The sequence below is a fragment of the Oikopleura dioica genome, chromosome XSR, assembly GCF_907165135.1.
Source record: "Oikopleura dioica chromosome XSR, OKI2018_I68_1.0, whole genome shotgun sequence".
NCBI lineage: Eukaryota > Metazoa > Chordata > Appendicularia > Copelata > Oikopleuridae > Oikopleura > Oikopleura dioica.
Window position 1 is genome coordinate 9,058,683 of NC_137294.1, and position 19,785 is coordinate 9,078,467.

Genomic DNA, 19,785 nt, shown 5'->3' on the forward strand with positions numbered 1-19,785 from the left:
GAGTCATATTCTTAGTCTGAGGCAATTATCGCCACGTGAAAATAAGTTTCGCTTGTTATTTATTATTATTATGCATTTTGGTCGCATGGAAAAACGTAAAAATGTTTTTTAGAGTGAGTATCGCGCGATGGAGAAAATTAGAGAGATTTGTGTTGACCTGCTCAACCCCGAGAAGGCTGCTGCGGCCACCGCGCGAATGAAGGCAAGCAATCTACGGTTTCTGCTGCTAACTGTTCTTTAGGAAATTAAGAATGACAAAAGCTTGCTTCCCAATCTGATGCAGCTTACCCTATCGGACCATGACGCCTCGGTTCGCCAAATGGCGGCTGTTCTCCTGCGAAAAGATATCGCACGAAAGGTTCGATCAGGCAGTCTCCTTCGAAAGTAAAATTGAGTTAAGTTTTCCACTCTTCAAGCCAACGAACAAAATGCAATTCGGGAACACATGCTGCAATCACTGACAACTGAAGAAGTCGCCTCTGTTTGGTCTGCAGTTGCTGAGGTTAGATTCATTTCTCAATCAAGAACATAAATATTTTTAGATTTGCTCTGGTATCCTCAGAAAGAACAATGAGTGGCCGGATTTCTTCAACCTCGTTCAGCAAGCTTGTGAATCGCAACCTGCGAAAGGAGCAGAACTTCTTGCGCGTATGGCGACCTCCGCACCAGCTGTAGTCCGAGAAAAGACCACGCAAGCTAAATGCCTCGAGCTCATCGGCAGCTGTCTTAACAACAATGAAGCAACTTCTCTCCACCAAGCTCTACGTGCGCTCGGCGCCATTTTGACGGAGCTCGATGAGTCTAACCAAGCCGCCGCCAAATCTCTTTTGCAAAAATCTGTGGGTGCTGTCCAGTGCATCGCTGAAGCTGGTGAAGGTGATTGGGCTGCGGAAGGTTTCGAAGTCTTCCAGTCTGCTCTCGACTGTCCAGTCAGTCTTCTTAACGCAGATGCTCTCAAAGATCTTTCTACATGGGCTGCTCAAGTCTTCGGAACTGGTGATGCAGGTGAGTTAACGGGGATGTAGATAAAATAAAAATCTTTGTGCGATAGATCCCGCTCTTCGATGCTGTGCGGGTAACTTCTTGACACAGGCTGTGTCCGCAAAGTCGAAGTTTATTAAAAAGAAAAAAATGACACAAGATCTTATGCATCTTTGCTTCCCTATTCTCATGGAAGATGAAGAGGACGAAGATGACGAAGAAGAAGATACTCCTCGATCGATCGCTCTTCAACTTCTTGATACTATTTCAATCAAGCTTCCCAACACAGAAGTTTTGGGCGTTATCATGGAGTTTGCGACTCGTGCGTCTCAAGGTAAAAATGATGCTGTGAAAACGATTGACAGTTTTATCTTGAATAGGTCAAGCTCATCAGAAGCGTGCTGCCTTATCAGCTCTGGCGGTCATCTGCGAAGGGTGCGCAAGCCCTCTTATCGAGGCTGGTCACGTCGAGTCCCTTGTAACCTTCGCTTGTGAGTCCCTTCAGAGCGATAACCCAGCTCTTCGAGGTGCAGCCCTCTACGCTTTGGGCCAGTTCGCCGAACAGATGGTTGGAGCAATGACCGAATTTGCGCCTAGAGTTCTGCAGCTCGTTACTGGACTCTTGGAAAACTCGCCGGATGATCTCATGAAAGTACGTGTATTCAAAAGATTCTTTTGATGTTGACGTGTTTGATTTTTGATTTTCATTTATTCGCAAGATTTTTCGACCTATACACTGTATAGTATACAGGTTTTCTTCAGGCGGACTACGGAAAGATCTCGCGAATAAATGAAAATCAAAAATATTCGATAGATGTCTAGGGCCTAGACTCTAGGCAAAGTATTTTGATTTGGTTTGTGGTCACGCTTATTCTTCAGCACAGTCAATTGGAAAAAGGTCTCTATTGCATCGAACAGCTTGCTGAAACGCTCGATGAAGATCAGATCGAGAGCCTTCTTCCATCCCTTATGAGCTCGATGCATCGATTCATGCAAATGGGTAATTCTGACAAATGTCAAGTCGCTACTCTTGCTGTATCTGCTCTTGGAGTTATCATCGCCTGTGCCGAAAATGTTATCGGCCCTCATCTTCATAACTGCATCTCTATGCTTGAAGGCCTTTTGCCCAAATCCGCGGCCGCTACTGCCGAAGACACTCCTGAAAACATCATGCTCCAAGCTTCTGCCTTGGACACTCTTGCCACCCTTGCTTCAGCCGCTGGTGAATCTTTCGTTCCAATGGCTGCCGACTCTCTCTCACTTGCTGGACAGCTCGTTTCTGCTGAAACTGACCCTGATATTCGACGTGCTGCCCTCAACCTTTCTTGCTCGGTTGTCTCCCTTCCAAACTCCCCTCCACAGCTTCTCGAAGCTGTTCCTCGAATCCTCGAATGTTTGATGGAGACTCTCAAGTCCACTGAAGGCATCGGTGTCAAGATGATTGGTGATGACGATAACGAAGTCTCTGCTGCTTTCGAGGCTGAGGACATCGATGATGATATCGAAGACGGCGACGACGGTGAAGAGATTGAACACTTCACCATTGAAAACTCCTACATGGAAGAGAAGCATACCGCGCTCTCCAGCATCATTCGCATGGCGCAGAAAATTCCCGAACAGCTCGCGAATGCCAGCACTGAACTCTATAACGAGTGCAAGAGCTTAACCGACTTTGTTAACGAAGATGTTCGTAAATTCGCTTGTGCTGCTCTTATTCACCTTGGCCATGCCATGTTCAAGGTTTCTGGTAATGAAGCTGCTCTCGTCGAGGCTGTTACTAAAGGAATTGACACAATCGGAACCGATGCTGATCACGGGTGTGCCCTTCTCATCATGGCTGAAATCTCGGAGGTTCTTGACACTTACAAGAAACCCATCGAGACGAAACGAATCTTGGAAACTGTCCGAATGGCCATGATGGGCGAACTCATCTGCATGATGGGTAAGTGACCGCTATTAATCTTTCGTATTAATTGAACTTAGATGATGATGACGAAGAAGATTCTGGTGTCAAGCTTGATGAAGAAGCCTCAGGTAACTAACTCTTACTACTCCAAGGCGATGTATTTAAAATAATTTTAGAAATCGAGCGTGAAATTCTCGACGGAGCTGGAGAGCTTCTCGTCGCTGTTGCCGCTGTTGATCCTCAAGGCGTTATCACCGAGGGTCTTGCGGACATTTTGCCGGCTGCTGCAGCTCTGATGAAGAAGCCCGATTCCGGTTCTAAAGCGTGTGCCATCGGTATCCTCGGTGATATGTTCGACACCCTCGGCTCCAACTGTGCCGAAGGCTTCGTCAAGCAGCTGCTTCCAGTTTTCATGAGATTTACGTCATCCGAAGATGATAACATCCGCAACAACTCTGTTTATGGTGTTGGTGTCCTCGTCGCTACCTCTGGCGAGACTGGCATCTCTATGATTCCAGAAGCTCTCAAATCCCTTCCACTCAACGAGTCCAAAAATATGCAAGTTAGAGTAAGTCATCATCGTCTTTTGCATATTTTTCAAAGGTCTTTTAAGGACAATGTGACTGGCGCTATTGCCAGAATGCTCTATGCTGGACACGCTGAAACTCGTGCTGCGTATTCCTCTCAATTCTTGGCCCGTCTTCCATTGACAGAAGATCACACCGAATGGCGAATGACCTTGGAGGTTATCGAAAAACTTCTCACTGAAGGAAACCAGGAAGTTCTTGGACGACTTCAAGAACTTGCTGGGCACTGTTTGAACTCTGTCAACAACTTGAATCCAGAGATTACCTCTGACAAAAAGACCATTTTGAAAATCGGACAGGTGAGATATAGCTTCCCCTTCAAAGGATCTTGTCATAATTTAGTTTATGTCACAACTATCTGGAGCTGATCCGAATATGTTTGCTGAGCTCAAAAAGAGCTCGCCTGAAAAAGTCTGGAATAAGATTGTGAAAGTCAACACTAAAATCAACTGATTCTATCCCGAAGATGTACTCACAAATACTCACTAGCGTAGTTGCTTACGCCAGCCACAAACTGTTTCTATTTTTCTTCATTTATGTGCAAAACCAGTTACCAACCTGTAAGTCCGATCCCCAGAATGCTCAACAGATATTGAACAAGTGGGCTTTGCGAGTGAAAAACGAGTTTTAACTATTGAGCGTAAACACATGTTTTCTTTTGTATGTCAGTTCAAACCTAGTTATTTCACCCTCAAAGTCCAAATAAGAAGGAACCGTCAACCAAAGATGTTCAGCTGCAACAGTCATCCCTAAGTAATTTATTCAATAAATTAACACTTATGTGGAAAAGGAAAATATATTCAAAATAGTCATTGACCAGTTGTGGTAAATGACTTATGTGCGTTGTTGATTTTTTACAGGATAATGCATTTCGTTGGCTTTACTTTCTTGAAGCTGTGTTTGTTCACGGCGAGCTCATAGCTATTACGTCGACTATCCTTTTTCTTCGATAAGGCTGATCGGCGTATGCTGGCAGAAACTTGGTTGATATAACGGATGATTGCTACTACCATTAGATCTTTCTTTCGGATACATAAACTCTCATATGTCTGTAGTTAGTGAGCTTTGGTTTCCGCTCCTAAGAGACCAATGACGGAAGTTAAGCTCATTCCAAGAACAAGACCAGCAGCCCCGCCAACATCAGATAGAAACTGCTCGGGCCCGTAGTCTGGAACTTTCGGTAGAGGGTGCGAAATAAATAATTCAAAATCAATTTTTCTGATGTGAAGTATTTCTGCTCGCTCCTTCCTCGTGAACTGTTCCACGGACTTCGGCTAGATACACGACAGCTGCGGACATGTTCTCGACATTGATACGTGAGCTTCGAACTATCTTCGCCGCATCTTTATAATTTCCATACTGAACAATTTCGCCTTTTGGCTGACGCTCTTCGCAAGCACTCATGCACCCGCATTGCCCATAATCAAACATTTTACTTGGATACGGTTCAATATTATACTTCATAAAGAAGCTTTCGAAATTTTGAACCATGAATAAGGCGTGATACGCAGACAGCGTGCTCTAATAAAGTACACGCTGGATGACTCGGGGCTGAAGTAAATTGGATCGAGTATTCTTTCTTGATTTCAATATCTTACTATAATGAGACGTCGATAAATATCTCGGCATACACCCGCAAACGCCAGATATCGTTTTTGCCAAGCACTCATTCAGACACTCCAAATGGTTTAGTTACAGTTCAAGTCAGAAGTTTTGACTCAAAACTATTATAAGCCAATCTAAACCATTCCTGATGCTCGGTATATGTAGGGTAGTAATCTAACCAGTTTTTTGTCTTTTTACCAACACACTTAGAATAAGGAGCTCCGAGCTTCTTCAACTTGAGCTGCAAGATGGAGACCCTAAAATATTAGAAGAAGCTTCTATGAGTCTTGCAATTACATCGGAACTGCTCCCGGCGGCATTGAGATTGAATACAGCTCGTCAAGTGTCCCTTCAGTAGGGTCAGAATAGTAGAGTGTGAGTCCGGCGAGAAAGTGGTACCAACCAATTGAAGAATCTTATTAATTCAGTAAAATTTCAACATAAGCTTTCACCTGATTGATTGTAGCCAATAACGACTGACAAGGACGCTTTTCTCCCTATCGATGTTTTCTTCTCAATTTTCGCCATATCCGGATTAAACTTAAAATGTTCAATGTCGACTCTAAGGAAAATTTCTTTTACTTGCATGCACTTTCCATAGCGCGTGAAACCATTTGTCCAAGAGCTTATACATCCTCTTGTCATGTAACGACAGCCAAGGAGAGCAAACTCCGCTTTCTTAGGATTCAAAATTTCATAAATTTTCATTCGACATTGAGACGAAGTAAATCCATTTCATGAGTATTTTCGATAAATTCATCGTAACTAATATTGCTTAGTATGACGCTGTCATTCTTTTCCCCACTTGGAGTAGCTTTGTCGATATACGATCCGGTATATAGTTCGGATATCAGATGAATGTTCACGTGTGGATACTTTTCTTTAATTTTTCTATGGATATCTGAGATTTGAACAATGTGGTAGTCGAATACCTTCTACTGTGCATTCCGTTTATGCAGATCGTCACCTTCGGGAAACGAACATGCTCCTCCCTATTCAAGCTCGGTTTGACTGAACATGGATAGCTGAAGTATTTATCGGCATTTAGAATAATCTATTCCCAGTTTTACGTCGTTGACATAGAAGTCTTTAATAATTATTGAACTGTAAAACCATAGCATGTACGTAGTATGAATAATTCCAACAATAATCATACACAGCCAAAACGCTCGTCGAGCCCCATGAACTCGCTTTTCAAAAATATAGCCACAACTTCCAGGCGCCGCAAAGTTTCGGTAATGATCCAAATATTCAATCGGTTTGCATTCATCTCTTTTGCTATAACTCGTTAAATCAGTTCTCTACTAAAATAAATACCAGTCTAACTTGTTTTCGATGACAGTCATGATATGGAAAAACTTTTCCTTCACACAGCCGGAGTGAGTGAACCGCTGGAATCAATAAGTTACCAAAAGTGTCGAATTTTTAATCATTTTTTCGGGTTTAATACAGTTTACCTGCAGATTGCAAGAAATCATGTGGAAGATGTCAGAGTTACAGTGATGTGCAGACTGTCAATTCGTTCGTTCTTTATGAAAGTAGTTTATTACCAAATAAGATTTTTTGTTATCATGCAGATAAAATATATTTCAACTATCAAATTGTGGTTATTAGCTGCCATCGAAGAAGTTTTCTTTCTGCTCGTCATAATAGCTTCTTAGCTCTTGAAGGGCCTTTCTTTGGTTCTCTTCGTTAACAATGCTCAGCTCAGGATAAATGCAGTTCCATGCGATGAGAATGGCGGTGACAATGGCGAAAACTTAATCTTATTTTGAATAACATTTTAAGCCAGATTTAATTACCAATAATGCAAATCTTCCAAACACAGTCTTCCCATGGCTTCCGTTTGAAATTCTTCAATGTAAGAAATCCAAAAGTAAGCCCCACAAATGCTCCGCCAAGATGAGCCGCGTAGCTAACTTGTCCCAAACTTTGATTCACGTATCGCTGGTATGTCTCATAGACGTCAAAAGTAACATATATTCCTACAGGAAGGAAACGCAAAAGAAAGCCGAACCAGTGCATGTGATCCAAGTTGAGCATAATATTAGAAAAGCTTGCGAGGATCAAGCAGTAATCTCCGCCAGAACATCCAAGAAGAAGCGTGTTCGTGTTAACGATTCCTGACAGTAATGCACCAAAGATAACGCTTCAATGGATCAAATCCAGTTTAGACTAGTCCATACTTTTGCTGTTATCAATTTGATATTTGACCCGTTTCCAACTGTGTAAATTATGGCGATGCGGGTAGTTCCATGAACCATTTCAAGGGGGATTCCGATCAGCAGTTGCATGATGATATTTCCAAGAAGATGAGGAAGTCCGGCATGCAAGTACTGATAAGTGAAGAAACGCCAAATTTCGTCACGTTCGTCAGGGTCAAATATTAATGGCGATTTGATCATTTACCACTTTAGTCGGAGAAGCTCTTGAAAAGAAGAATAATCCTTGTAGTACTCGCAAAAAATCGCAATCTGCAAGATACTAAGATCTTGTTATAAATCAATTATTAGCAACTAATCAACCTTGATCCAAGAATAAAAATCGGGAAGGAGCCGGTTCCTTCGTCACAATTGGGAAGACAACTGTATCGTTGATAATAGTACTCATAGTCATCTTCGTTCATTCCAACGATTCTTCCCGCTGTTTTTGACATCGACTGCTCGAATATTTGTTTTCTTGTTCGAGGTTGTATTTCTCGAACAATCGACTCATCGTTTCTCTGGTTCTGTTCAAGATCATCGCTATTTTTGTCCCTATGAGGCGGTCTTTCTTTATGTTCCGAAACAATTTTTCTACTTGCGTTCCCGTTTGAAATATTTATCAAGAACAAATCTTTCAGCATCGATCTCTTGCATTTCCATATTTTTTATAAATGCAAAAATACTAGAACTATTCGTCACACCCCACTTGAAGGATTATCACATGAACAGTATTTTGATGCTCTTTATAACTTGATTAATGAATTAAAATGTAAAGGAAATATTTATTCACAGGATAATTATGAAAGGTTCTTCTTTTGGTATTCCATTGATATTTTGTGCAAGTTAGACTCCACTCGTTTCAACCGATGAGTCCACTGAACATGCCATTTTATGATGTTGCACTCGCCAACACGTCCATGAATGAGTTCTTCCATTCTTGCTGCCCACTCCGTAGTATTCGTGATTCCTGATTCTGCAGTACTGATAACGTTTTCGCCGCCACCTTTCTCCTGAATGCACCGCTTGAGACTTTGATTTTGGATCTTGGTGCCGCAAATATGACGTATAAGACGGTTTATGTCTTGAACCATCGAACTGAATACATAACTACAGATGAAAATACGCTCAAAGTACCGTATAATCCAGCGACTTGGATCAACGCCCACTTCAGCGAGAATCTTTTCAATTGACCCGCCAAAGTACTGTATACAAAGTTTCTTCGGAAACGAGGATGCCTTCGATGTCGAAAGTGCTTCCTCGACTTTGAAAAATTCAATATCATCAAAAGTGTCTTCGATTTCAAAGAAGAGCATCTCGGGTGCATGCTCGAAGGAAGCAATTTGGGCCTCGGAAAATTGCTTCTCACTTTCGTTTTCAGAGAAACATCTATATCCAACTCCTTTGAATTCTTTTGTGACTATTATATTGGCACATTGTTCGGAAGGAGTACAAGAGTGTGTTCCGGCGAAGCATTCGTTGATGTCATGGCAAGTGTAGCCGTAAAAAATCATTCCAGGAGGGCATTTGCATCTTTTTCAAGGTTTATGCAAAAAAGAAACAGGAAAACACAATTTACAGATCGATACCTTATCCTGTAAGTACCTCGCTCGTTTTTGCATTGAGTTGATTCGTCACATGCGTGTATATTTTCAGTGCACTCATCTATGTCAAGACACCTTCTCCTTGTGCTGGCTTTTCGACAGAAATCTTCAATTTCATATTATACCTATCTATAGTTCTTCTTTATGCAAAAATTCTCTGAGTTAAAGCCTGTCTCTGATAGAAAAAAGCCTTTTGGACACGTTCTTCGAGCCAAGGCCAGCGAGAAAAATGAAATTCGCACAATTTTCAGCCGCATAAAGACCGTTATTAGACACGACTTTGTCTTGTCCCGCGTTTTAAGGCGGTCTCAACGACCTTGAAGAACATGATGTTGGAAAAGGGCGCCCAGGTCATGTTTAGAACACCTCTGGTCTTATGAGATTGGTTAGAAGAGCATAAATGGAATTTGAGGAAAAGTGAAATTTTACGGTTTTTTCTGGCCGAAGAAAATGATTAGCCGCTTGTTTAAGGTGTTACGTCTGGGAAAACGAGTGATCGAGAAAAGAGTTATGAACCCATTTGACTTGAATTATATTTGAGCAATCAATAAAACCGCCTTTTCAGATTGAAGATCGAGGGAAATGTCCCGCAAAGACATCAATGGGCGCCTCTTCCGGCCAAAACTTCACTTATGCTATTTAATAAAATACAACTACTTTCATCGTTCATTAAAGCGTCTAGCATTCTAAAATGACCACCAAAAAGCGAGGAAAGAGAGAAGAGGTTCTGTACTCTCCAGAAGACGTCCCACCATGGTACATGTGCATCTTGCTTGGCATGCAGCATTTTCTAACCTGCTTAGGCGGCACAGTTTCAATTCCTCTCATATTAGGAAAAGTTCAATTTCAATAAAAAAAGTAGATAAATTGCTCAACAGACAATTGAGGGTTTAACACAGACGAACTTTTTGAAGCACCAGCTTTCTGTCTTGGAAATGACAATGAAAGCAACCTGGTAAAATCGTATCTAATGTCGACTCTATTTGTTGGGAGTGGAATCTGTACCATGATCCAAGCTACTTTTGGAAATAGGTTACCCATTCTTCAAGGAGGCACATTTAGTTTTCTGACGCCCACGTTTGTCCTCATGGGAACTGCACTTTTCAACGTAATCATTTTCGATAAAAATGATCATTTATCAGATTCTAGTGCGACAATGTAAAGCCTCTCTCATGCGTCGACAAGACAGAGACGAATATTATGAGTTCAACACTTTTTGATTTTGAAGGGATGAAATGCTGTGAAATCGAAACTGGATGCGAAGAACTTTTCAATAATCCAGCGATAAATGAGACCTCTGCGATGAAGTATTTCCGGGACGTTGACAACGATGGCAATCCGACGATTGTTTCTTTTGAGAGAGTATGGCAACGCCGTGTACGAGAAGTTCAGGGTGCCATTATAACCGCTTCTCTGGTAGAGCTATTCCTCGGCGCCACAGGGCTAATCGGCGTTGTATTGACATTCATATCGCCACTCGCCATTGCTCCCGTCATCACTCTCGTCGGCCTAACACTTTATGTTCCAGCGATAGAACACGCAGAAGTCAACTGGCCAATCGCTATTTTGTCATTCATCCTCGTCACTTTGTTCAGTCAATACCTTGGGAAAGTTCAGTGGCGGATCCCTTATATCAAAAACAAAAAACTTGCCTGGACAAAGTTTCCCGTTTTTGAAGTCTTTCCTGTTCTTCTTGGTATGAGCTTTCGGCAAAAAAGGGAGTAACAACGCTGATTTTAGGTCTAATAATTTCATGGGGCATATGTGGAATTCTAACTGCTGCTGCTAATAATAATCCTAGCATGACAAAGGTAACCTGATATTGAATCAAATTTACATGATATCGAAAAGCTTAACGATCCGACTCATTTCTGGTACCAAGCAAGGACCGATATCAAAGCACAAGTTATTGGAGATGCTCCTTGGTTCAGGTACGCACTTCAAAAGTTCCAATATCTATCAATGCGATTAGATTTGTGTATCCATTCCAATGGGGAGCTCCGTCTTTTTCCGCTGCCGGTACTGTTGGTCTATTGTCAGGCGTGTTCGCTGGCATGCTGGAGTCAATCGGCGACTACTATGCTGCAGCGGATATTGCTAATATACCTCCACCACCTGTACATGCAATCAATAGAGGTTGACTCAAATTGTTATTTTTAACATAAAAATGTGAAGGGATAATGATGGAAGGAATCGCATGTGTCATCGCTGGCTCTCTCGGATCTGGAAATGGGACAACAACTTATTCAGAAAACATTGCAACCCTAAGAATTACAAAATGTGCATCGCGGTGTATGATTCAAACTGCCGCTTTGATTTTATTTATTCTCGGCTTCTTTGGAAAATTCACTGCTTTCTTCACAACGTTACCTGAACCAGTTATTGGCGGACTTTACTTTGTCATGTTTGGGCTCATTTCTGGTGTCGGAATATCGAACTTGAAATATGTGGACTTGGGATCATCAAGAAATGTATTCGTCTTTGGGTTTTCAATATTCCTAGGACTTGCCTTGCCGTTTTGGTCAGAGCGCCATCCCAACTCTATCAACACTGGATCGACCGGTCTCGATCAGGTAAAATAAGAATAAACTGCCGAATTCAAATTGTGCAGTATTCTATCATACATTCAGGTCATTGTTGTTCTTATGTCCACTGCACCGTTCGTCGCAGGAGTTGCTGCTATCCTGCTCGATAACACTATTCCCGGAACTCGGCAAGAAAGAGGATTAGCATCGTGGAATTCCTCTGCGGAATTTAAGGTTTTTAAGTTGAATTCGATTGTCATAAAAGATTGATTAAGGATGAGGATTTTCAAGTTTATGACATTCCATGGCTCAGATTCATAACAAATATCAGCTGGATGAGACACATCCCTATTTCTCCTGCATATCAGCCAAAACCTTCTGTTTGGCCAAGAAAAGTCTGTCCTTGCTCTCAAAAAGATGAAGACGTTGAAGAATGCATAACGAATAAAACCTCACTTTAAAAGATACTTCACCACACGCTACATGGATTCAAAATATAACTGGCCTTTTTCTACGAAGCTATATCAAGTTTATTTCTGTAGAATTCTTTAATATGGATGTTTTCGTGACGGGTGGTAGGTTTCCCCTTTGACGAAATCGCGCAAATCCTTGAAAATCGCAAGTTTCATAGATAGGTTAATTTAAAATTTACCCTGAAATGGGGATATCGTTGAATCTTCCGCGGGAACGCACTGCCGTCCCATTTTCGCATGTATTGGCAGCAATAACTTTTCTTCTTGTGAGCGTCTAGAGCGCCGATCTTCTTGAAGAAAGCGTACAGTCGTTTATTCTCGCTCACCCAGTGCGGCAGATTCGGATACTTTGGATCGCGGTTGCGCGTTTCTGGAATCGCTTCTAATCTTCGTCGATAGCGGCAGTAGTAACGTCGAGGATTGAGATTTTCTGTGACGAAGCGAAACGTTGATTCTCTTTGGTAGAAATAATGAAATGCGTAAATCAACAGTTATAGCAAGAATTTCAACCCTTAGCCAAAACAATCATCAAAGGAAGGCCTATTATGAACTATTTTTCGGAAGTTGTAATAATAGTCTTTCTCCTGTTCAGTAAAGATCATCTGAGGAATTGGCTCAAGGCGAGGATCCGCTTTTTGAATTCGACCACCATTTATTTTCCCATTTTCGATCATCGAGTGCTGCGTTCCACTGCTTGTCGGAAACTGTTCCCAAAGCGCAACATCTTATTTAGATCTACACCTCTCATTATTATTCAATTTGCTAAAGATTGTGATTCCTGTCCTCTATACTTCCAAATATTTTCCATCCGCTGTTGATTCTCGTCGGTATTAACGGCAAGTCGACGCAAGATCCACTTCATCTTCTCCTCCTTCATCCCTTCCTCATTTTCCTCGTTATTGTTGTCGCCACCGAAAAAGTCATCTTCCGAAGAAATGACTCTGGACAAACTCATATTTTCCAACTCCGCGGAGAGAATTTCAGCGTAAAGAATGCCATCGTCCTGAGAACGCGAGAATGTTAGGACTATCTACAGTAGGCTACGTATATCTGGTCATCAACGCGACAGATAGCATAAAATTCTCTTGAGTTACCTTTGGGGCATTTTCCTCATCAGCGGTCTCTGCAATTCGAAAATTAGAATCCTCGGCGGATTTAAAATTTGGTACCGCCATTTTAAAATTGTAAATAAATTTTCTGAGTTGTGCCCGTTTAGGCCCGAGTCAAAGCGATTCTACGACCCGAAAGAGAAGAAGCATCTACGCCGAGATTTCATGAAAGCTCCTGGTTGAAAATGAGTTTTCAAATCTATTTCTGTCGAAATACTGCTTTCTGTTATAATTCTGCATGAACGATAAGGTTAGACTGCTATTCTGCGCACTATGCAAGAACAAAACAATTTTCACTACTTTAGTCCAATAACCGGTAGTTTTATTGATGGAAAGTTGTGGAAATGTACGTATTCAACAAGTAAGGTATTATATAGGTGTTTATAATAATAATGAAGAAATTCGTCAGCAGAGTACTAAAATAGTAAACGATAAGAGAAGTAGGGATCATATGAGAATGGAGATAGGCCACCGATAAGAGTTTTGAAGAGCGATAACCGGTAATCCTGAAGGTCATCTTTCTGAATGTTAGATGCGGATAGGTAAGAGTGTGTTCTTGAAGGTCGTCGGCACAGAGCATGGTTTGTTCTTACAAGCGAGAAGAAGCGTATCCTTTGGTAATAAAAATGTATCCGTTACAGTAATGGCACACAGAATTAGATGATTGCCACGTAGTTTAATGAAGAAGTTTCTGGGTTAGAGTAATTGACACACCATTTCTTTGATGTAGTCTTTGTTCTTATTTATGTACTTTCGGGTGTCCCACATCAGCTAAAACGATTGCTAGATTTGGCTTGAAGCAGTTAGATTACCTGGAAAAGTTTTGTGTTGTCGGTCTCGTCTAGCTGAATATCCGCAGACATTTGTGGATTCAGACGATAATAAGCAGTCCCGAGTGCGTCGCAGAACGATTGAGCTCGACGCTTGAAACGCATTTGTTAAATTTGGGGAACGATAAAAACGATCTTACCACAACCCATCTGTCGCATTCGCAAACCGTATCGACGAACATTTTGGCTAATTCGACCGTCGCCGTCAGTGATTTGTAAGCTTCAAGAGCATTCGTCGGCCAAATTCTGTCTGTAGCACGGCTTTTCACTACAGGTTGGTTGCCAGTGCCAAGAGAGACAACGATTTTAATGGATTCTTTGCCAGTGTCGTCGGACTCAGGGGTTTTATTGTACTCATTCACTTCGCGGATGATTTCAACGAGTGCGTCAATTGTTGGATTGTTGGCGGCGAGACCTCCGTCGAGGAAACGCCCCATTGCGGGGAAGAATGTAGGGGCTGCTCCAGTGCAACGCGCCGCTAAATTAGCTGTAAATATTAATTATACACCGTTTCTTACCTTTCCAGACTTCGTCATTTCTATGCTCGATCGTTGGTTCAAACTTGTGCTCTCCATCTGTCGTTTTTGGGAGAAAGTTGTCAACTTTGCCAGCTGGAATAAAATTCCTAAACCAGAAAAGCTCCGCTGGCTGACGATCAGCAAGCATCGAGGTAACGAGAACGCGGGGCTCGTTGATATCGAGCATTTTTTGTTGTCCGTAAAGTTCTTGTAAGGCAGATTCCAAAGGCGCTTCGTGATAAGGACGCTTCCCATGAAAACAGTCATCTTTTAGCTTTTGCGAGGATAAGAATGGCTCATAAAGATTTTCTAATTGGAATGATACCCTTTAGATAATTATAGCATCGCAAACATCAATCGAAACGAACTTTATCCGCTCCTTGAGGTAGAATCGTTGAATATCTGTTGCTCGATATTTTTGCATGAGACCGAGGGCGGCCATTCCTCCAGTTGAAGTTCCCACAAGATAATCGAAGAGCGTATGTATTGGCCGTCCGGCTTCTTGCTCGATTGCAATCAGAAGCTGCGTCAGAACAAGTCCCCGAATTCCACCACCATCCAATGATAGAATACGCAAGTTTTTCCGCAAATTATGTCGGCTCGATTTTGCTTCCTTGAGATCTTCTATTTCATCCATCGATTTGGCACGAAGGGGTGCTATAAAATGGACGGAGAAAGGCTTCTATTTAGTTTTGATTGTCTAATATATGATATATTTTAGATCTTATGCACTTTTCCCATCGTTTCCTTCATGAGCTGACACCGACGATTTGACAGAACGACAGGATTCGCTTCGACTTACAGTAAGAGAGTACGAGTTATTGTGATTTATATCTCCAGACGATGAATTAATGTTCGACGGATGGAGAAACTCCTTTTCTTTGGCTTTCTGTGGAATGGGGGACTCTGGTTCGACGACCATCGCACCGACTTCGTGTAAGGCAACTAGAATTTCTTCTTTTGAGCTTTCTTTTGATTCAAGCGCGACAAGTCCTGGAGTCTTTTTGTCATCATTTTTCATTTGGTAGTTAGCGCCGAATAATATCAAAGCCTAAAGGTCTAATTAGTTCTTATTTTCAACTAATGAAAGGTTACCTTGATAAGCTGGAGATTTCCCGAAAGAACCGCAAAGTGAAGAGGAGTATTTCCGTTTTCTCCGACTGCATTGACATCGGCACTATGCAAAACGAGCTCATATGCTGCTTCTGTTCTTTGTTTTTTGATCATGACATGGAGCGGCGTTGATTTATCCGCAGATACAGCATTTACTAAGGCACCCTTTTTCGTTAGAAGTCGTATGTCTTCCTAAAATGGAGAGTAAGCATTGCAAAATAATGTATGAAAACCTTTGTCCTGGACCAGTGAAGAGGCGTTCCACCATATTTTTCATCACACGCGTTGATTTCATCATCGTCGTATGAAAGAACTTTGTCTAATAGATCTACTCTTCTTTTTTCGTCACCGTTAGCATGCTTGAGAACTACTCCCCAGTAACAATTTTAGGGTAGGGTGGGTTGCGTCATTTCAGCGCTGCGCTCCCGGTACAATACCTACCACACCGCCCGCAGCAAGCGCCTTTCTCAAAAAGCGCAATCTCTATTGGATTTTACGCTCGCTGCGGGCGGTGTGGTAGGTATTGTACCGGGAGCGCAGCGCTGAAATGACGCAACCCATCCTACCCTAAAATTGTTACACGGGAGTAGATGAGCCAGTCTACCAGTCGCACTTGAAACGCAAGGCTGAGCTCCAGCATCAAGAAGACCATGAAAGAACTTATCTTTGCCTTCGATTGTGGCCTTGTGCAGCGGGTTTTGACCTTCATTATTCAAAATATTCATTGCCGGGTCGGGTCGTTCGATCGGAGCTTCATCTATTAGGTACTGGAACCATGGATAGCCCTCGTCTGGGTCTCTGAATTATTCTGTGACTCTTGTGAGTGTTTATGATCAGCTACCTTAGAATGTAGTGATAAATCGTGCATCCCTCCGAATCCTGAGCAGTAGTTTTTGCGCCAATTGCAAGTAAATGTTCGAACATCTCTCGTTTATTCTGAGCAACTGCAAGATGTAGTGGAGTTCTTCCCAAAGAATCGCCATCACCGTAATCTAACCGTTTCGTTGGAGGCGAGTTTACTGAAATTTTACGTTGATTCAATTTGAAAAGAATTCAAGCTTACCGGATAAAACAGCTTTAATAGAAACATCCACAGCAATATGAGCAGAACTCCAGCCTTGTTCTTTTCGTGCAGAATTTAAAACAAGTTGAACAACTCCCGCATTATAAAGACTTTGAATGTCCAACTCGTAGAGAATAAGTGCCAAGCGAGAGAACTCGTTGAGAGCTTCGGTTTCTTTCTGCAATGGAAGACGGAAGAATCTGATTACTTGCTTTGTCGCTTGTCTGAGTATCGGTGAGAACTCTTGACTAAAATATAATTTTCAATATATCTTATATAATATATTTTAATTATTCTCAAACTGAATTTTTTGCAGTTCTCACTATCCTTGGATTTTGAAGATACGCGTCGAACCATTTCTCAGACTTTATAAGATGAATGTGTTTAAATGACTCGATAACAATTTCTTTCTTCTCAGTTTGACTGTTTTTTATATTCAAGAAAGTTTCGTATTCTCTAGTTCCAAGTTCATAGGCAGTATACGGCTGATTAATAAGTTCTTGCACAGCAAGCACACTTCTCTGAGCAACTTGTGTCAGACCATCAGTAACATCTTGCCGTATTGAGTCGAATGTCTTTTTTAACATTTTCGAAATATCGAATTCGAACGTCTCTCAAACTCATCAAATCACTAAAAAAAAGTTTCTAATATTTTAATTTTCCCATTTTCACTTGATCGAAACGAGAGACTCAAACTCCGCTCCGTGATTGGCCGGTTTGAAATAATTGGAATTTATTTTTCGGCGACCTGGTTAAGATTTATTTTCATATACAGTGGGTTGCGCAGTTGGTTGCCCCTTTGTGATTGCAGCTTTGGTTGCCCCTTTGCCCGCGCTTTTTCTATTGTTCCTTTCTAGACTCGCTCAAAGTGATTGCAGGATTGGTTGCCCCTTCACCCGCTCTTTAGGGGGCAACTACCTGCGCAACCCACTGTACATCAATCATATATTGACAATATCGTTTACTGTAATGTCAAATTGTAACTAAAAGAAAAAAAAAATAATAAAGATGTCAGTTGATAGTTGCAAGAATTAGAAGCTACATCTTTTGATGTTTGTCTGTCGTTGTCGTAGGTTTCGGTCTTCGCGATTTTCTCATCGATTCTGAAAGAGTGTTGCCAGCGATTTGTTGATGCGTTTGTGTTTCCCGTGGTGCAGCCTCAAGTTTTTGTCTAGATAAGAAGTTTATTTTTGGTCATACTACTTAATAAACTTTTTCAAATATGCGATTTCTTCCTTAAGTCGTTCGTTTTGGTCATTTAATAAATCACGAAATTTTTCGGTTTGCTCGTGGGCCGTCTTCAGATGATTATATTCCTTCCTCAAATGGTCTCTTTCATCTTTGTATCGTTTCGAATTTTCTTTTTCGGACGCCAGTTCATCGTATTTCTTATCAAGCCGATCATGTATGTTTTTTAGCTCATCTTTGTATGCTTTTTCACTGCCCCTTGCATTCTCCTTGAGATCTGTAAATTTATTTCTAAGCTCATCTCTTTCCTCTTTGTATCGTTTAAGTGAATCCATTAAAGTAGATTGCGCCTCGATCTGCTTATAAGCTTCTCTTAACTGATCTTGACAGTCAATTAACTCATGCTCAGCTGATGTTTTCGAAGATTCAATCATCAGAATTTTTTCAGTAGCATTCGATTGATCTTGCTTCAGCGAATCAATCTCGCCTGATTGCTGGCGAATAATTTCAACTAATTCATCGACTCGTTCGTTTAATTTTTTCGTTTCATTCTTATTAAAGTTTTCAAACATTAACATATACTAGTTGTCATTAAAATGAAACCTTTAAAACTTTCCTTAGCGACAAAAATTTGTCTTTCCTTATCTTTTAATTCTTCTTTGTCTGATCTAACTGCGAGGCTCTTCTGGGTGCTCTCCCTCTTTAGTGATTCGATCCCATCCATCAGATTTTGGAAAGCGTTCTGCATAGATGCTTGGCATTTATCAAAAGTATCCATAGCGTAAGAAGATGTTTGCTCGGTTGATATCACTTCGATAGGCGAAAATCTAAGACTGCATTAGTACCAACGATTAAATATTATGTCTTCATATGAAATAAAAACCTCACCTTGAATCATATTCTTGATTATATGTCGGAACATCCTCTGGTCTTTTTTCAGACGGTTTATTATTTTTTGCGCTTAATTTCAATGTAAAGCAAATAAAATCTTCAGAAATTAATACCTTGAGTGATTATTCTTCATTGTTTTCAAAACAGTATCATGCTGGCGTGTATTTTCAATAGGACCGGGGGGACATTGATCCGTATAATTTCCATTTATGTAACTAAATTGTCCTTCTTCAAAATTCTTTTTGATTTCAAAATTTTTGTGATTTAATATCAAAATTCTTCGGATTTGAAAGGTCAGCATTGTTATCTTTATGTTTCTGGAATTTTTGAAAGTTCCTTGCTAGGATATTTCAGTTGATCAGGTGAAGGATTTGAAAAATGAATTGAAGGGTTATCATTAGAATAATCTTCATCTTTTGAGTTCGCAGTTCCCTCGTCCTTTGAATTAAATGTATCTAAAGGTGGGTACATTTTGTCCTCAGGTTGTGTCGGAGGATTTTTCACCTTATTCCCCTTACTGGAATCAAAGGAATCATTTGGTATTCCAGTCCTCGATTTATTATTTTTATTCATGCTTCTGTCAATATCATGAGAATGGCGACCAAAATCATCATAGGTAAGAAATTGCTTGCATTTTGTTGATAAACACGAGAAGACGAGTCTAGATATATCATTTTCGATTCTCTGGAGCGCTTTCGATCCCCTTTTGATGTTTGCGGAACACTTAGAGACCGAACAAATTGAATCTGGGTAATTTTCGGGAAGACAGGCATCACAGAATCGTCGTCTACACTCCTCCGCTTGTCGCAATGATTGTACGTATTTCGGGATAAAATGAACATATAATGATCTCGGAATGTGCCTTAAATGTCCCATAGCTCTTATGACTATAAAGATCAATAATAAAATAATATGTAATGATCAAAAATACGATATTTGAAAGATGATAGTCGGATATTTCAATTATATTTACCCGCATTTTACACACGTATTTTTGAAAGTACTCTCTTTTTGATCGATCAAAAATTTTTTCGGAATTCCTTTCTCGTGCTCTCGGCCCGCCATTGCAGAATGAAGCAGATAAATATCAAGACTGGGCATTTTCCCTTTTGCACGACGCAGTGCAAACATTTGTGTTTGACTTAGAGGTGTTGTATTTAAACATGATATTGCTTTTTTTAATGCGTTTTC

The 19,785-nt window shown here is 41.0% G+C and overlaps 8 protein-coding genes across 8 annotated transcripts; 2 read left to right on the forward strand and 6 right to left on the reverse strand.

The window, feature by feature from the left end:
• Positions 1 to 85: 85 nt before the first annotated feature.
• Positions 86 to 4,269, forward strand: LOC145706975 (importin-4-like). The gene is made up of 11 exons (XM_081784442.1): positions 86 to 202; positions 242 to 358; positions 401 to 502; positions 543 to 1,005; positions 1,052 to 1,315; positions 1,362 to 1,633; positions 1,861 to 2,923; positions 2,965 to 3,015; positions 3,064 to 3,455; positions 3,501 to 3,773; positions 3,817 to 4,269. The coding sequence occupies exons 1-11, from the start codon at positions 128 to 130 to the stop codon at positions 3,925 to 3,927; spliced, it is 3,183 nt and encodes a 1,060-aa protein (XP_081640568.1). The 5' UTR covers positions 86 to 127; the 3' UTR covers positions 3,928 to 4,269.
• Positions 4,270 to 4,529: 260 nt separating this feature from the next.
• Positions 4,530 to 5,724, reverse strand: LOC145709188 (uncharacterized). The gene is made up of 6 exons (XM_081786868.1): positions 5,662 to 5,724; positions 5,532 to 5,619; positions 5,377 to 5,494; positions 5,220 to 5,336; positions 4,713 to 4,909; positions 4,530 to 4,642 (listed from the first exon to the last, which is right to left on the reverse strand). Exons 1-6 carry the CDS (start codon positions 5,722 to 5,724, stop codon positions 4,530 to 4,532), a joined length of 696 nt encoding a protein of 231 aa, XP_081642994.1.
• Positions 5,725 to 6,688: 964 nt separating this feature from the next.
• On the reverse strand, positions 6,689 to 7,846 carry LOC145707769 (protein rhomboid-like). The gene is made up of 3 exons (XM_081785344.1): positions 7,294 to 7,846; positions 6,882 to 7,228; positions 6,689 to 6,838 (listed from the first exon to the last, which is right to left on the reverse strand). The coding sequence occupies exons 1-3, from the start codon at positions 7,482 to 7,484 to the stop codon at positions 6,690 to 6,692; spliced, it is 687 nt and encodes a 228-aa protein (XP_081641470.1). The 5' UTR covers positions 7,485 to 7,846; the 3' UTR covers position 6,689.
• A 234-nt stretch (positions 7,847 to 8,080) lies between these two features.
• LOC145708501 (uncharacterized) lies at positions 8,081 to 9,080 on the reverse strand. Its single transcript, XM_081786180.1, has 2 exons — positions 8,418 to 9,080; positions 8,081 to 8,378 (listed from the first exon to the last, which is right to left on the reverse strand). Exons 1-2 carry the CDS (start codon positions 8,792 to 8,794, stop codon positions 8,081 to 8,083), a joined length of 675 nt encoding a protein of 224 aa, XP_081642306.1. The 5' UTR covers positions 8,795 to 9,080.
• Positions 9,081 to 9,890: 810 nt separating this feature from the next.
• Positions 9,891 to 11,870, forward strand: LOC145709189 (solute carrier family 23 member 2-like). Its single transcript, XM_081786870.1, has 8 exons — positions 9,891 to 9,992; positions 10,034 to 10,580; positions 10,625 to 10,695; positions 10,736 to 10,815; positions 10,857 to 11,020; positions 11,060 to 11,457; positions 11,515 to 11,643; positions 11,685 to 11,870. Exons 1-8 carry the CDS (start codon positions 9,891 to 9,893, stop codon positions 11,868 to 11,870), a joined length of 1,677 nt encoding a protein of 558 aa, XP_081642996.1.
• A 534-nt stretch (positions 11,871 to 12,404) lies between these two features.
• LOC145709725 (uncharacterized) lies at positions 12,405 to 13,068 on the reverse strand. The gene is made up of 2 exons (XM_081787422.1): positions 12,977 to 13,068; positions 12,405 to 12,885 (listed from the first exon to the last, which is right to left on the reverse strand). Exons 1-2 carry the CDS (start codon positions 13,055 to 13,057, stop codon positions 12,637 to 12,639), a joined length of 330 nt encoding a protein of 109 aa, XP_081643548.1. The 5' UTR covers positions 13,058 to 13,068; the 3' UTR covers positions 12,405 to 12,636.
• A 553-nt stretch (positions 13,069 to 13,621) lies between these two features.
• LOC145709190 (85/88 kDa calcium-independent phospholipase A2-like) lies at positions 13,622 to 17,102 on the reverse strand. Its single transcript, XM_081786871.1, has 12 exons — positions 16,870 to 17,102; positions 16,516 to 16,763; positions 16,294 to 16,471; positions 16,040 to 16,250; positions 15,686 to 15,820; positions 15,435 to 15,644; positions 15,070 to 15,390; positions 14,704 to 15,021; positions 14,340 to 14,613; positions 13,962 to 14,299; positions 13,804 to 13,914; positions 13,622 to 13,762 (listed from the first exon to the last, which is right to left on the reverse strand). The coding sequence occupies exons 1-12, from the start codon at positions 17,100 to 17,102 to the stop codon at positions 13,688 to 13,690; spliced, it is 2,652 nt and encodes an 883-aa protein (XP_081642997.1). The 3' UTR covers positions 13,622 to 13,687.
• Positions 17,103 to 17,727: 625 nt separating this feature from the next.
• LOC145710498 (uncharacterized) lies at positions 17,728 to 19,657 on the reverse strand. Its single transcript, XM_081788261.1, has 4 exons — positions 19,568 to 19,657; positions 18,708 to 19,456; positions 18,592 to 18,663; positions 17,728 to 18,530 (listed from the first exon to the last, which is right to left on the reverse strand). The coding sequence occupies exons 2-4, from the start codon at positions 18,893 to 18,895 to the stop codon at positions 18,275 to 18,277; spliced, it is 516 nt and encodes a 171-aa protein (XP_081644387.1). The 5' UTR covers positions 18,896 to 19,456; positions 19,568 to 19,657; the 3' UTR covers positions 17,728 to 18,274.
• Positions 19,658 to 19,785: the final 128 nt, after the last annotated feature.

Coding starts and splice junctions, on each gene's coding strand:
- LOC145706975 (XM_081784442.1), top strand. CDS start 128: ATGGAGAAAATTAGAGAGATTTGTGTTGACCTGCTCAACCCCGAGAAG. Junction 359..400: donor GAAAAGATATCGCACGAAAG/GTTCGATCAGGC, acceptor AATTGAGTTAAG/TTTTCCACTCTTCAAGCCAA. Junction 3,774..3,816: donor CCATTTTGAAAATCGGACAG/GTGAGATATAGC, acceptor GTCATAATTTAG/TTTATGTCACAACTATCTGG.
- LOC145709188 (XM_081786868.1), bottom strand. CDS start 5,724: ATGACAAGAGGATGTATAAGCTCTTGGACAAATGGTTTCACGCGCTAT. Junction 5,337..5,376: donor CCGCCGGGAGCAGTTCCGAT/GTAATTGCAAGA, acceptor CTAATATTTTAG/GGTCTCCATCTTGCAGCTCA. Junction 4,910..5,219: donor TATACCGAGCATCAGGAATG/GTTTAGATTGGC, acceptor ACCGTATCCAAG/TAAAATGTTTGATTATGGGC.
- LOC145707769 (XM_081785344.1), bottom strand. CDS start 7,484: ATGATCAAATCGCCATTAATATTTGACCCTGACGAACGTGACGAAATT. Junction 7,229..7,293: donor ATTTACACAGTTGGAAACGG/GTCAAATATCAA, acceptor GATCCATTGAAG/CGTTATCTTTGGTGCATTAC. Junction 6,839..6,881: donor TTGGAAGATTTGCATTATTG/GTAATTAAATCT, acceptor AATAAGATTAAG/TTTTCGCCATTGTCACCGCC.
- LOC145708501 (XM_081786180.1), bottom strand. CDS start 8,794: ATGATTTTTTACGGCTACACTTGCCATGACATCAACGAATGCTTCGCC. Junction 8,379..8,417: donor CCAAGTCGCTGGATTATACG/GTACTTTGAGCG, acceptor TTATGTATTCAG/TTCGATGGTTCAAGACATAA.
- LOC145709189 (XM_081786870.1), top strand. CDS start 9,891: ATGATCCAAGCTACTTTTGGAAATAGGTTACCCATTCTTCAAGGAGGC. Junction 11,021..11,059: donor TGTACATGCAATCAATAGAG/GTTGACTCAAAT, acceptor AAAAATGTGAAG/GGATAATGATGGAAGGAATC. Junction 11,644..11,684: donor ATTCCTCTGCGGAATTTAAG/GTTTTTAAGTTG, acceptor AGATTGATTAAG/GATGAGGATTTTCAAGTTTA.
- LOC145709725 (XM_081787422.1), bottom strand. CDS start 13,057: ATGGCGGTACCAAATTTTAAATCCGCCGAGGATTCTAATTTTCGAATT. Junction 12,886..12,976: donor ATGAGGAAAATGCCCCAAAG/GTAACTCAAGAG, acceptor TCGCGTTCTCAG/GACGATGGCATTCTTTACGC.
- LOC145709190 (XM_081786871.1), bottom strand. CDS start 17,102: ATGTTAAAAAAGACATTCGACTCAATACGGCAAGATGTTACTGATGGT. Junction 15,821..16,039: donor CTGGTAGACTGGCTCATCTA/CTCCCGTGTAAC, acceptor TACTGGGGAGTA/GTTCTCAAGCATGCTAACGG. Junction 13,763..13,803: donor ACAACACAAAACTTTTCCAG/GTAATCTAACTG, acceptor CAATCGTTTTAG/CTGATGTGGGACACCCGAAA.
- LOC145710498 (XM_081788261.1), bottom strand. CDS start 18,895: ATGCTGACCTTTCAAATCCGAAGAATTTTGATATTAAATCACAAAAAT. Junction 18,664..18,707: donor ATGAAGAATAATCACTCAAG/GTATTAATTTCT, acceptor ATTGAAATTAAG/CGCAAAAAATAATAAACCGT. Junction 18,531..18,591: donor AATCAAGAATATGATTCAAG/GTGAGGTTTTTA, acceptor ATGCAGTCTTAG/ATTTTCGCCTATCGAAGTGA.